Raw genomic sequence first — 14,904 nt, 5'->3', positions numbered from 1 at the left:
AAGCCCTAGTTTAATCTAGGCAAAGATACAACACAGAAACAATGAGTCTGTGCCAAACACCAACCACCCATTTGCATTAATCCTCCTTCGATTCCTTTTTTGGTCATTCTTCTCAGCCTCCCCCACCCCCCAGATTATATCACCCATTGCCACACTATCAGCAATTTACAATGACCAGTTCACTTACCAATTTGGGCATCTTTGGAATGTGGAAGGAAACCTGAGCACCTGGGGAAAAACCATGTTGTCATGGGAAGAATGTGCAATCTCCACATGGATGTCACCCAAGGTTACAATCAAACCTAAGTGCTCAGTGTTGAGAGGCAGTTACTCCACTAGCTTTGCTATTATGACCATCTTCCTCTAAAAGAGGATTTCTTTATTTAAACCAAGCTTGACTCTTATAAAAGGTATCTACATCATTTTCAAGCACCATTTAAGTATGGATACTGCAAATTATTTTGCTTGGAATATTCCTGGAAAGTAGAATGTGTGACAAGGGCACAGTGATCCAGATACCATTTATGACAAGTCAGAAAAGGTCAAAGGAAGCATTTATGGATTGACATCCACCACTCAAGATGGTTTCGTTCTCAAGCCAAGCTGTAACCATTGTCTAGTGTAAACTCCACCCTTCTTAATAAATCACATTTAGGAAAGCTCTGTATAATTTTCCCTAGACTACTGAAAAATGGAATCAAGTAAAACACTAGCAAGTGTGTCCTTCCACAAAAATCCAGAGATTGAAACATGGACAACTACCTTTTCCACAAAAGGTAGATCTCTCACAACATAGGAACCATTGTGATCCATCTAGGCTCAACCATCACTGTCAATTCACCATGGTGTTCACAAAACTACCTTCAACCAAGCTTTTCTATGTATTCGCAAAATTTAGATACCCTCCACTGGAAATTGGCTCTATATATTTGCTACACTAGAAAGATGCAGGTTTTCTCTAACACTACTTAACAAACAAAAATTCCAGGCACCCACACCTTGAATAGAAAACATTAAGAGTTGGGCAGCACAGTGGGACAGCTACTGGAACTAGTTGCTGCCTAAGTGGAGTTTGCACATTCTTCCTATGACTGTGGATTTCCGGCAGGTGCCCTGATTTCCTCTCACATCCCAGAGGTGTGGCTTGGTAGGTTAAATTGCCCCTAGTGTCTGAATAGTAAAATTTTGTGGGAGTTGATTGGAATATGCGGTGAATTTAAAAATGGTTTAATACAGGATTCGTGTAAATTAGTACAAACAGAATCAGTAGGCCACAGAGCCTGTTTCAAGTAGAGGGTGCTGCTCTGGTGAGTCTCAGGTTTGAACAATGTGATTCCAAAGTGGAGAGAAGCACTATAATGAAACTCAAAAAATGTACATAGCTGAAATATGAAATATAAACACAAAAAAAAGCTGGAAACACTTAGTCAGACAGGAACTGTGAAAAGAGACGCAGTTAGCATTTCCAGTCCAGAGCATTCCATCAGAATTAGGAAAGACTAGAAACAATTAGTTCACTACTAAAAAATGGGAGAGGGATGGTTTGCATGAAAGGAATATCGCTGGGAGGATGAGCCCAAATGAGTCATTGTTTCCATAGAAGTCTTTTTCTGTCTGCATAGTCATGTTTACTGGGCATTTTCAAAATGATGACACACAGGTATGGCCAGTTTCTGATACAGACAGAAAGAAAGAGAGTTACCTACAACTGGAGAATTTGATACTGAGACTGATAGTTGCAACATGTCCATAAGAAGTTAAGTTGTTCTTCAAGCTTGCTTTGGGCTTCACAACAAATCTAGAAGCTACGGACAATAAGGTCAGAGTAGGATGGCAAATTAAAGTGCAGGTGACTGAAAACTCAGAGTTACTCCTGCAGATTGAACAAGGTTTTCCATAAAACAATCACTCAATATGCATTTACCGTAGATTTTCCATTGTAGAGGAAAGCACACGAATGCAATACTCTAGATAGGAAGATTTGCAAGTGAATCATTACTTCACCTGGAAAGATATTTGGTGTCTGGATGGTGGGAAATGAAGAGATGAAGTGGAAAGTATTTCATCTCCTGTGCCTGCATGCAGAAGTGCAATAAGTTGGGATATAGTACTGGGGATGAAAAATCAAACCAGGAAGTCATAAAGAGAGTGATCTCTTTGAAATACCGAGGGGAACGGAATGGAAATTGCAAAGGATAATTGGTTGAATGTTGAGGCTTCTGGGGTGAGAGGGTAACATGAGCATAAGAGGACATGTGGTCACAAAAGCTGTGGGAATCAGTCTATTCCTTCAAATAAAGATGGGAAGATCCGGAAAGGAAAGGAAAAAGTCAGAGGTGTGCCACGTGAAGATGGAAACAGAGGGAAATTGGCAACAAAAGTGATGACATTTTCATTTTCTGTATGAGAGCAGAAAGTAGCTTCAATGCAGTTGTTGATATGCTCTCGAAAAAGTTGAGTGAGTGGGCCTGAGCAGGACTGAAATAAAGTTCTGTTTCACATATTCCACAAAAAGACAAAAATGCCTTAAGCACAAGCAAATGCACACCTTTGATATGGACTATAATTATAAAGAGCTACAGCTGTCTGTTGGGTCAGTTGGAGGAAATTAATTTACAACCATAATCTTCGTAAGTTGGAGTGAGCTCAGTGCCTAGAAAGTGGACTTTGGGCATTTTTGGTTCTCTGTTTACTGAGTATAGAGTTCATAGCAAATCAAAGTCATAAGCAAATTCTTGAGGTTATGGTGATAAGAAATCATATCACCATTTATTTCTTTAAGGGGTTGTAAAACATAACTTAAGGTTTTCACAGCTGCGTACGGGGCTAATAGCAGCAATGACATTCATATAATTGCTCATTGGAAATATCTCAGTACTTTTAAAGGTCTCTCCAGAGTAGCCTCAAACTGCCATGGAGAGGAGAGCAGGTGATGTTGTAGATTTGGGAAATGGAATGATAGGATGCAAAATTAGATGCTGAGAGGGGAATCGAGGAGAGGAACAGAGGAGAAGACTAGAAACAGATAGCAAATGCAGCAGTGGTGGTCAGGCAGCTAGTGCCATTCTCAGTCTATCATACTACATGAAAGAGAAAAGAAGTACTGTTCAGATTATGCTACATTTATTGATCCATTTATTGTCATTTTCCAATGATTTAGCTGTAATGATTATCACTGATAAGCTTAAAATTGTAAGTCATTAATGTGCATAGCCACAAAGGAAGTAATGTTTGTCAACAACTTGCCAAACTTTTTCACTATTAAAATTCCATAAACATTGCATGCAGAAAATGGCAAGCTGAGTCGGCAAGAGGTCTGTTAGACGAGAGATGAGATAACAGCTGGGAGGGGATAGATGAGATCGGTCGAGCAATAATAAACCTGACAGATTCACTAGTTGCTGGAGAGCAAGATATGCATGCACAAAATGACCTTTATGCTGTTAGATTTGTATTAACTTTGACTTTTTCTTTTCTTCAGAAGAACAATCAAACGGCGCAGCCAGTAAGAACAAAACGGGATGTAGCACTTCCAGCTGCCAATGAGCTCAGAAAACTGACCACACTGACTAAAGGAAAAGGCGACTTACAGCTAGTAAGTATATAACGAGGGAACTGAAGGAATCCTCCAGACTATGAATGTGAAAGCAATGTATTTGCATTTTCTTCTGATTTTCTGGAAAAATATATCTGGTTATTCACATAATTATAGCATAATTTCTGGTAATGGAATATGGATATCCAATCAAGATAGCTCTTTTTTTATTTGGAGTGGTAGCACATAGAGCATACAGTCAAGGGTGGTGCTAGAGCCAGATACACTAGGGACATTTAAGAGACTCTCAGATAGGCACATGGATGAAAGGAAAATGGAGGGCCATGTGGGAGTGAAGGGTGAGATTGATCTTAGAGTGGATTAAAAGGTCACCTCAACATATTGGACTAAAGGGCCTGTACTTTGCTGTATTGCTCTATGTTCTACTAAAAGTATTTATGTTTGGAATCTGGTCATTTCTGGCAAGGCAGTATTTATTCCCCATTTCTGATTGTCCTTGGGAACTGATGATGCACTGCTACAGTCCCTCTAGTGAAGATAATCCTACAATGCTCGTGGTCAGGGAGCTCCAGGATTTAAAATAAGCATCCATGAAGGGTAAGAGATATATTTCCAAGAATAAAGAATTGAAAATACACGTGGACTAAGATGTGCTATCCAGTTGATCTGCCACCTGCCTTCAAGAGTTTCAGCCCGCTTATGGTCAAGACTCCCTCAAGGTGGTGGACCAGCAGTGCTAAAGCACCACCTCCCACTGATGAGCTTAACAACTTGGCATCTGCCTCTATCAGAGTTGTTGGTCACTTCCATCCAACAGATAGTCTATTCTTCAGGTGTCTATGCAGCTACTGAAGGGTTTACAAAAGATGGATACTCTGTCCGACTATCTGCCCCTTTGGACGTACTTGGTCCACACCCATGATGATCCTGTCTCTGCTGCCTCAGCTACAGCCCTGCTGGTTGACTTGATCTCTCTTCTAGTAAACCCAAGGTCACGCAGCCATTTCTGGAAAGTGAACGCAATAAAGCCACGGCATCCTACTTCAAATGGATAGAATGAGACCTTCCACCCTCTGTCTCTGCACTCTGATCTTAATTCTGCATAGTTGGTTAACTTGCGCTCATGAGCTTCATCGATGTTGTCTTCCCAGGGGACTGTGAGTTCACCAATAAGCACTTCTCTACTGGTGTCAGACCAGACAATTATATCTGGACGCAATGTGGTGAAAACTATTTGCTCCGGGAAACTGCCTATCCCATCCAGGTCGGCCTTGACACGCCAATCATTGGCTGAAGAAAGTATGCTTGATCGTGGGCCTGTGCTGTACACCCTTGACTTGGCGCCTTCTTTCACAAATGATATGTGATGTTCTTTGTAGCATGGGGCATGAGATAAGTTGTGCTGCAGTACTCTCTACTCAACCGCTTCTGTTACAACTTTGCGAACATTGTTATGTCTCCAAGTGTACATGCCGCTGGGAAGGTTGACTCTGCATGCACCCAAAATATGCTGAAGTGTTCCCTTCTCGCCACAAGCAGCACACCTGTCTGTCTTATCTTCATACCAGGTGCTGAGGTTGGCAGGTGTTGGGAGCAGGTCATACACTGCTCTGTATAGAAAAGAAATGTGGTGTGGTTCCATCTGCCACAGGACATTCCAAGATAGATGTCTTTGTTCAACACTTTCCCACCAGGTCCAAGCCCCTTGTTTGGTCAGGCCAGCTGCTTTAGCTAACCTCTTCTCCTCTTCTACCTCTCATATTTCATGCGTTACAAGCTCATGACGCTCCTTACCTGTAGAAGATGACCACCACTTGTGGGTTGTCCATCCAAGTCCCTGGCGGCCTAGCTGGGTAGCCCCAACAGTCTCCTTGTGCTTCAATCTAGACTCTGCCTCATCAACTGCTGCCTGGGCTGACCACTTCCTGCCTGATCTCACATCCGGCTGGATGTTCTTGATGACAGGGTCTTTTGAGTCTCGAAGCATCAAGAATAATCCTACCTTGGCTACCTTGACCTCTTCAACCAGGGATTGCACTGGGATGGTAAGCTTTGTTTGGCTACTGTGGATCGCAACATTGGTGAGGCTGCTCGGTACTCCAAGCCACTTCTTCACATACTTGTTGATCTTCCATTCCATTGCCTCAACATGGGACATTGCCACTTCATAGACAGTTAGTGGCCACATTATCCATGGCATCAGTCCGTACTGCAAGCACCACAACTTCAACTTGCCAGGCAAGCCACACTTGTCGACAGACATCAGACCTCTGCTGATCTGTTCTCCTGTCTCTTGAACCCTCTTGTTGTCTCTCAGCTCCTCTGTGTACGATCGCCCAAGGCTCTTAACTGGTTGGTCCTGAATGGATGGAATCTCCTCTCCACAAAGGGTGAAATGAAAGTCAACCAGCTTTCCTCTCCTAAGAACAAGGCTCCTTAACTTTGTGGTCTTGAACTTCATTCTTCCCCAATCCATTAGCTCCTCAAGTCTAGATAGTACACTTTCCACTGCCTCAATGCTAGGACCCAAAAGGGTGAGATCGCCCATGAATGCTCATATTGGTGACAACTCCCCTCCGCCATCAAGTACGACACCTGGTCCCACTGATTCTGCAGCCCCCACAATGACCTCCATGGCTAACACAAAAAGGATGGGTGAAATCGCACATCCCATCGGGATACTAATGTCCAAGCTCTGCCACCTAGTTGTAAACTGCTTTTGTCAGTCCATGACAAAGGAACAACACCTTGTCTCCACACCACCTTTAACAATCTCCACAAGTATTTCCTCAGCTCTTCACACTTCTTGAACACCTTATACGGCACTCCATTAGGTCCTGGCACTGAACCTGACCTTGCCTTTTTGATGAACTGCTCGACTTCTGCCAGTTTGGGTTCTGACAGATCGAACTTCACTCCTGGCTCGGTAGGCTTCACAAGCCCAGAAATGTCAAGCAAAGGAGCCTCCCGCTGTTCGTTAGAGTAAGTGCTTGTCAGGTGATCCTCAAGTTCTTGTTGAGAGATGTTAAGCTGCCCACTCTTATTTTGTTCAAACAATCTCTTTGTGAACTGATGAGGGTTCTCAAAGAATGCCTTTCTTGCCTTCTCTCTCTTCTTTCTCTTTTTACGCTATGACTATGCATGACGGAGTGATGCTAACTTTATTCGAAGCTGCTTTTGGAGATCAGCAAGCCCTGGCTTGTCACCCTCACTTGCTACCTTCCACCTCTGTCTCAATGATCGAAGCTCTCTCCTCAACCTACTAATCTCCTTCTGGGGCCTGCTTGGTTGCTGTGTAGGCTTTGCTTTCTTCAACTCAACTAAACCAAACCAAACCTGTACTTTACAACATTATAAATCATATCGCCCATCACTTCCAACTTTCTCTTTGATGTTCCCCTGAGAGTGTTCTCCAACATCACACTGATTTCCTCATCAAACACACGCCAAGCCTTCTCATCTGCCATTGCTGGCCACTTGACCTTCCTCTTCTTCTCTACCACCTCACCACCGCCATCATGTGAAAGATCTACCTGGGTACTGTGGTCTGCAACCTGACCTGGGTTATCTCTCGTCTGACCTGGAGTATAATGATTCTCTCCAGAGCGAATCGCTATGGCTTGTGTATCAGTGGTTGAAAAGACCACATCTTCTGTGCTTGGTGAAGTAATTTCATCTTCATCCACTGGGAAGGAATAGCACTTCAACTTTGCTTGGTGGACTCGTAAACCTTTAATGCTGGAAAACGCTCTCCCACACCAACACATTGGACACTCAGAGCCTCTTATCCTAGCTCTTGGTCGTAGTCGTTCCCTGTAATTAACTGTATCCGTCCAGTTGGGTCCATCATTCTCCCTCTCTCTCCGAGGACCCCGAGGGTATGTTTCTCCATGTAAACTAGAAGCTTCAAGAAATGGGTGCTCTTCTGAGCTGGTGCCTGGACTGCCAATCCCGACACCCCTGGTGCCAGTCTTTCCTGGCTGTCCGCTGTCTCTCCGCGCTGCCACCGGGCTATTCCCGGTTGCCAACCAGACTATTCCTGGTAGTCACTGGTGTCCAGAACAAAAGAATTGAAAATACACGTGGACTGAGATGTGCTATCACCAATGGGATCATCAGTTGATCTGCCACCTGTCTTCAGGAGATTCGGCCCGCCTATGATCAAGACTCCCTCGAGGTGGTGGGCCAGCAGTGCTTAAGCACCACCTCCCACTGATGAGCTTAACAACTTGGCATCTGCCTCTATCAGAGTTGTTGGTCGCTTACATCCAACAGATAGTCTACTCTTCAGGTGTCTATGCAGCTACTGAAGGGTTTACAAAAGATGGCTACACTGTCTGACTATCTGCTCCTCTGGACGTACTTAGTCCACACCCGTGATGATCCTGTCTCTGCTGCCTCAGCTACAGCCCTGCTGGTTGACTTGATCTCTCTTCTAGTAAGAATGTTATGTGACCTAGAGGGGAACTTAAAAGTAGCAGTGTTCCCATGGGATTGCTATCCTTACATTTCTTAGTGGTAGAGATCATAGCTTTGGGAGGTGCTATTTTAGTGTTGAGTGGGTGAGGAACACTGTGCATTTTGTAATTGGTACATATTGCAGCCAGTGTGCTCTGTTGAAGGAGGGAATGATTGCTTACTGTGGTGGTTAGCAAGTAATTATCCACATAGCACCTAGCTTCTTGAGGGTTATTGAGCTGCCCTCATCCAAGTAACAATTAAATCACAAAAAAACTATTGTGAGGTATATGAAACAGTATTTATTAACTGGTTGCATTTTTATGACCACAGCTCTGCTACAGTTTAAATTCCAAACACAGGTATACATCTCTGTAATATGCGATTTCACATTCTGCTTTTGACAGGAATGCAAAGACAAACGCACAGCCCGATGCAAGCAATTCAGTTGTCTGCTACGCAATATGACTAAACTGGCTACAGTTACGTTCCGAGCACGACTATGGAATAGCACGTTTCTTGAGGTACAGATTGAATCCTGCAAAATGAATGGGGATTCTTTTGCAATTATTTTTGTCTTCCCTTCCTAGGTTGACCATGCCCAATTCAGAGCTGTTTCTAACGTTGATCTGTAATCATACAATGCGTAAAAGCTTTGACTGAATATTTCAGTAATCCCACCTTCTGCCCTCTGACAGCAAAGCATCTGTTTGTTTTTTATCCTGCCACACCCAGTGGCCAAGCTTGCTTGGTTGCCTCAATACTTACAGATGAAGTCAGAAGTTTACACACATTTAGGTTGAAGTCATTAAAACTCATTGTTTAACCAATCCACAGATTTCATATTAGCAAACTATAGTTTTGGCAAGATGTTGAGGACATCTATTTTGTACATGACACAAGTAATTTTTCCAACAATTGTTTACAGACAGATTATTTCACTTTTAATTGACTATATCACAATTCCAGTGGGTCAGAGGTTTACAAACAAAATCAAAAGAAATCAGCCAAAACCTCAGAAAAAAATGTTGTTGACCTCCACAAGTCTGGTTCATCCTTGGGAGCAATTTCCAAATGCCTGAAGGTACCACATTCATCTGTAGAAACAATAGTACACAAGTATAAACACCATGGGACCATGCAGCTGTCATACCGCTCAGGAAGGAGATGCGTTCTGTCTCCTAGAGATTAACGTACTTTGGTGCAAAAAGTGTAAATCAATCCCAGAACAACAGCAAAGGCCCTTGTGAAGATGCTGGAGGAAATAAGGTAGACAAGTATCTATATCCACAGTAAAACGAGTCCTATGTCGACATAACCTAAAAGGCCGCTCAGCAAGGAAGAAGCCACTGCTCCAAAACCACCATAAAAAAGCCAGACTACAGTTTGCAAGTGCACATGGGGACAACGATCTTACTTTTTGGAGAAATATCCTCTGGTCTGATGAAATAAAAATTGACCTGTTTGACCATAATGACCATCGTTATGTTTGGAGGATAAAGGGTGAGGCTTGCAAGCCGAAGAACACCATCCCAACTGTGAAGCATGGGGGTGGCAGCATCATGTTATGGGGCTTTGCTGCAGGAGGGACTGGTGCACTTCACAAAATAGATGGCATCATGAGGAAGGAAAATTATGTGGATATATTGAAGCAACATCTCAAGACATCAGACAGAAAGTTAAAGCTCGGTCGCAAATGGGTCTTCCAAATAGACAATGACCCCAAGCATACCTCCAAAGTTGTGGCAAAATTGCTTAAGGACAACAAAGTCAAGGTATTGGAGTGGCCATCACAAAGCCCTGATCTCAATCCGATAGAAAATTTGTGGGCGGAACTGCAAAAGCGTGTGCGAGCAAGGAGGCCTACAAACCTGACTCAGTTACACCAGTTCTGTCTGGAGGAATGGGACAAAATTCCAGCAACTTATTGTGAGAAGCTTGTGGAAGGCTACCCAAAATGTTTGACCCAAGTTAAACAATTTAAAGGCAATACTACCAAATACTAACAAAGTGTATGTGAACTTCTGACTCACTGAGTAAGTGATGAAAGAAATAAAAGCTGAAATAAATCATTCTCTCTAATATTATTCTAACATTTCACATTCTTAAAATAAAGTAGTGATCCTAACTGACCTAAGACAGGGAATGTTTTCTAGGATTAAATGTCAGAAATTGTGAAAAACTGTGTTTAAATGTATTTGGCTAAGGTGTATGTAAACTTCTGACTTCAACTGTAAATAACCTTTAAGTACTTACTTACTCACATACTTAAATAAAACTTGCTATGTGGGTTACAAAGTATTGTTCCAGGGTTCTCTGTACATCTGGCATCTGATATATGGTAAACTCTAGATAGAAGTATATAGGTTTAATGAAAACATTCAGAATTTTTTTATGTTTTCATGATTTGAATGGGTCTTTCCTGAGCAACTCCTAAGTAGAAATTGACCTGAGTAAATCCCACGACCCTACTACTGATTGTACTCTTCTATTCTTCCAAATCAATCTCTACACTTGTCTGACCCCAAGCTTATCTGACATTCAGATCATATCTTTATGCCATATTAAGGCCTACAAAGTGATGCAAGAGGTATTGACCTCTGAGTTTTACTAAATTACCTAGCACTGACCACTGAAACAAAATATATTTGGGCCCAATTTTACTGACACTGTGTATCAGGCTTCTGCAGGTGCTGACAAAATTCTCAGTAATAGTATTTTAAAATGTATTTTCTTATTCTAGGAATTCAGGGACTACAGCCGGATTTCTGTGTACCTGGACGCTTCCTTGCACCTAAGAACACATCTAACCACAATCAAAATGAAAAAATCAAATGCAAAAGTAAGTCCTTTTAGATCTTCCTTCATCAACAAAATTTAAAATGGTTATGAATCACAATGTGTGTTTTACTGAGCCCATTAAACATCAAAGCAACTGATTAATTATAGCCATCTGACCGAATCAAGTACAACAGTTTACTTTTACATAGCATGTTTAAGGGAATAAAATTTCCCATGATGCTTCACAGGAGCAGCATCAAATAACATGAGTCACATAAAGAGCCACGGAGATAGGTGATCGGAAGTTTGGTCAAAGAGCAGATTTTAAAGCAGGTATTTTTAAAGGATGGAAATAAGAGACAATCAGGTGGACAATATAATAATTTGAACCCCTAAACCTTCAGTGCATGAAAGAAAATCAGTGATGTGCAAGTGGCCAGAACTGGAAGAATGCCAGAATTTTAGAGGGTCATTGGCTGCAGAAGTTAGCATTGGAGAGAGGGGCAGGTAATGAGGGGCTTAATAAACAAAACTTAAACATGCCAAGGTAAAAAGTTTACAGCTAGCTCTAGCATTGAGTTTTTTTTCTAAAAAGTGGTACTCAGCCTCTTGAAATTTGCTTTTTATTTCTTCTTATTGAATGGATTTTGGGAAGAGGAGTTAAAAAGAAAATGAATTTATCTGTGGCCACATGCATTGAACCACATTGCAAGTTCAATGCACGTGGTGACAGATAAATTCTTTCACAAGATATGTACTTTATGCTGGTATCCAATCTACTTCAGTAAGCATAGGTGATGGATGAATGAGACTCCTGAATTTTAAATTCATAGAGTGTACAAGGTAGAAGGCTGGCAGTGAGGTCATTAAAAGAGTCATGATGAGGTAAAAAAGGGTGGATGAACATTTTAGTGTCGGGTGACATGACAATATTCTTTCATGTTAATGTTTTGGTAGTAGAAATGATAATGAGGTTGAAAGCAAGACTCACTACTGAACAATGCTTTATTTCATTGGGCCCTGCTGCCTACCTGTCCTTCATAGAAAAGTTTTTTTATGGAGAAAATGTAATTTATCACAAGTCCATTGGGCAGTGCTCCGTATGGAATATCCTGTAGAAGAAGGACATGGTAGATTATGTTGGATGGTTTTCCCAGCAGACTGTCAGTAAATTGGCAAAATACCTCATCACCAGAACTCACAAACAAGTACCAAGCACAGGTGAAGTTTGCATAGCTGCCATGTGCTGCACTTGAGATAACCGCAGCTTGGATGAGCTGATCATCCACCTCTTTGAGGACAAAAAGCTCCAGAAGAGTTGTAATAGCTTCTTGTTTAAGTTTACTTGTAGCAGCTGCATTACAAGACTCTGTGCTCTACTGAATTATGGGTTGGTGCAACCTGTCTCCTGATTCTGAGGAAATGACACTTCTTTCCTGGTTACTTGAGCGAGTTCTGGCTGAATGCTGAAATATCCAAACTGAATGTAATGCATTTAAGTTTTGAAAATATATCACAAAAAAAATTACATTATAAGCCCCTGCAATCAAAACTTCAAACATTTATTGCTAACATAGAACCATAGAACATTGCAGCACAGAATCAGGCCTATTGGCCCTCCTTGGTTGTGCCGAACCATTTTTCTGCATAGTCCCACTGACCTGAACCTGGACCATATCCCTCCAAACACCTCTCATCCATGTACCTGTCCAAGCTTTTCGTAAATGTTAAGAGTGAGCCCGCATTTACCACTTCATCTGGCAGCTCATTCCACACTCTCACCACTCTCTGTGTGAAGAAGCCCCCCCCCCAATGTTCCCTTTAAACTTTTCCCCCTTCACCCTTAACCCATGTCCTCTGGTTTTTTTCTCCCTTGGCCTCAGTGGAAAAAGCCTGCTTGCATTCACTCTATCTATACCCATCATAATTTTATATACCTCTATCAAATCTCCCCTCATTCTTCTACTCTCCAGGGAATAAAGTCCTAACCTATTCAACCTTTCTCTGTAACTCAGTTTCTCAAGTCCTGGCAACATCCTTGTAAACCTTCTCTGCACTCTTTCGACCTTATTAATATCCTTCCTGTAATTTGGTGACCAAAACTGCACACAATACTCCAAATTCGGCCTCACCAATGCCTTATATAACCTCACCATCTCGTACACAATACTTTGATAAAGGTCAATGTACCAAAAGCTCTCTTTACTACCTATCTACCTGTGATGCCACCTTTAGGGAATTTTGTATCTTTAATCCCAGATCCCTCTGTTCTACTGCACTCCTGAGTGCTCTACCATTTACCTTGTATGTTCTACCTTGTTTTTTCCTTCCAAAGTGCAATACCTCACACTTGTCTGTATTAAACTCCATCTGACATTTTTCAGCCCATTTTTCCAGCTGGTCCAAATCCCTCTGCAAGCTTTGAAAACACTACATCTCCAATCTGTGTATCATCAGCAAATTTGCTGATCCAATTTGCCACATTATTATCCAGATCATTGATACAGATGACAAATAACAATGGACCCAGTACACACCACTAGTCACAGGCCTCCACTCAGAGAAGCAATCCTCCACTACCACTCTCTGACTTCTCCCATTGAGCCAATGTCTAATCCAGTTTACTACCTTTTCATGTATACCTAGTGACTGAATCTTCCTAACTAACCTCCCATGCGGGACCTTGTCAAAGGCCTTACTGAAGTCCATGTAGACAACATCCACTGCCTTCCCTTCATCCACTTTCCTTGTAACCTCCTTGAAAAACTCTAATAGATGTGTTAAACATGACCTACCACGCACAAAGTCGTGTTGACTCTCCCTAATAAGTCCCTGTCTATCCAAATACTTGTAGATCCTATCTCTTAGTACTTCTTCCAATAATTTACCTACTACTGACATCAAACTTACCGGCCTATAATTTCCTGGATTACGGTACTTTTAGAGCCTTTTTTTATGTTTGTACCATAATCTATGATTGTATGCACTGTCTATATTTTAAGCCAGTTCCAAAGTAAGTCCATTCTCACGTTGGATTGACAGGACGAATATCCAGAAGCATATCAAAGTGGATGCAGAGTAATTGGTACCCAAGTTTAGTTATTAAAACACGGTATGTTTAACTCTGAACCAATACATCCATTCGCAAAAAAGAAGCCTGCAAAACAAATCAATGGCAGCTATGCATAATCATGAAGAAATAAATCAGCAGATCTACTGCCCATTTCTGATGAATGAAGCAGAACTTGAGTTTCATAATATGATTTCTTATAAATGTTGTTAAAATGTGATTTGCCGCTTCACAAAAGAGAAGACAGAAAATTTCACCGTACAAAACTGGAAGGATGGCTGTCACCTCTCTATTTAAAAGTTCTCATGAATCAATTTTGTCTGCTGCTTTCTTTAATGCAGGTGATTATCAATATTGAATCCCAAGTTGATGAAGAACCACCTTACGTGATCTCTGAATGGGTCATTGCAGTGGCTGTGCTGGCAGGAATTGCACTGCTGAGTATTATAATACTCTTACTATGGAAGGTATGTCGTACTTTATTTCCATGAGCCTGTAAATGTGGAATTTAAATTAGCTTGAAAAGCCATGAGTATCTGGAGCTGAAAAAAAACTTACCAAATAAAGGAAAGATAACTTGACATTGATACAATCTAGATATTTATCAGCTTCTTTTTACAAATAGATGATTCTTGGAAAGAAATACGTACACAATATTAATCTGGTAAACAATTTCTGTAGTTACCCTATATTAATGTACACTCCCCCGTTACTACAGATCTGCATTGCTTCTTTAAACACTGTAAAATATTGATCATCTTCATGATGTAATATAAGCAAATTGATGGAAGCTATATCAAGGGAAACCTATTAGAAAAAATGGCTGTGAAATTCTCCCTGGTTTCTACTATTGCCAAAATTTAAAAAGAAAGAAAGGTTATTTTTGCCTTATTAATCATCCTCTTGAAGATGTGGTCATTTTTAGGATTGAGCTCTGGTAATTATTTCCAATCGCTTCAGCACTAGACTGGAGGAAATAAGTGACAATATCATTATGGGTGTCTTGCAGGCAAAGAGCAAGAAAAATATTTTGTTCATA

General features: G+C 41.4%; 1 protein-coding gene across 3 annotated transcripts in view; it reads left to right on the top strand.

The window, feature by feature from the left end:
- itga3b (integrin, alpha 3b) overlaps positions 1-14,904 on the top strand; it is a 141,484-nt gene that overhangs the window by 118,337 nt on the left and 8,243 nt on the right. For all 3 annotated transcript variants that reach the window (XM_073071665.1, XM_073071663.1, XM_073071664.1), the window contains 4 exons: positions 3,482-3,595; positions 8,422-8,538; positions 10,758-10,856; positions 14,207-14,332. In XM_073071665.1, coding sequence (XP_072927766.1) covers positions 3,482-3,595; positions 8,422-8,538; positions 10,758-10,856; positions 14,207-14,332 — 456 coding nt within the window. The remainder of the gene's footprint in view (positions 1-3,481; positions 3,596-8,421; positions 8,539-10,757; positions 10,857-14,206; positions 14,333-14,904) is intronic.

This window comes from Hemitrygon akajei, chromosome 18 (assembly GCF_048418815.1).
Source record: "Hemitrygon akajei chromosome 18, sHemAka1.3, whole genome shotgun sequence".
Lineage (NCBI taxonomy): Eukaryota > Metazoa > Chordata > Chondrichthyes > Myliobatiformes > Dasyatidae > Hemitrygon > Hemitrygon akajei.
The sequence above is the reverse complement of the archived record's forward strand: the minus strand, read 5'-3'. Positions and strand labels throughout refer to the sequence as shown.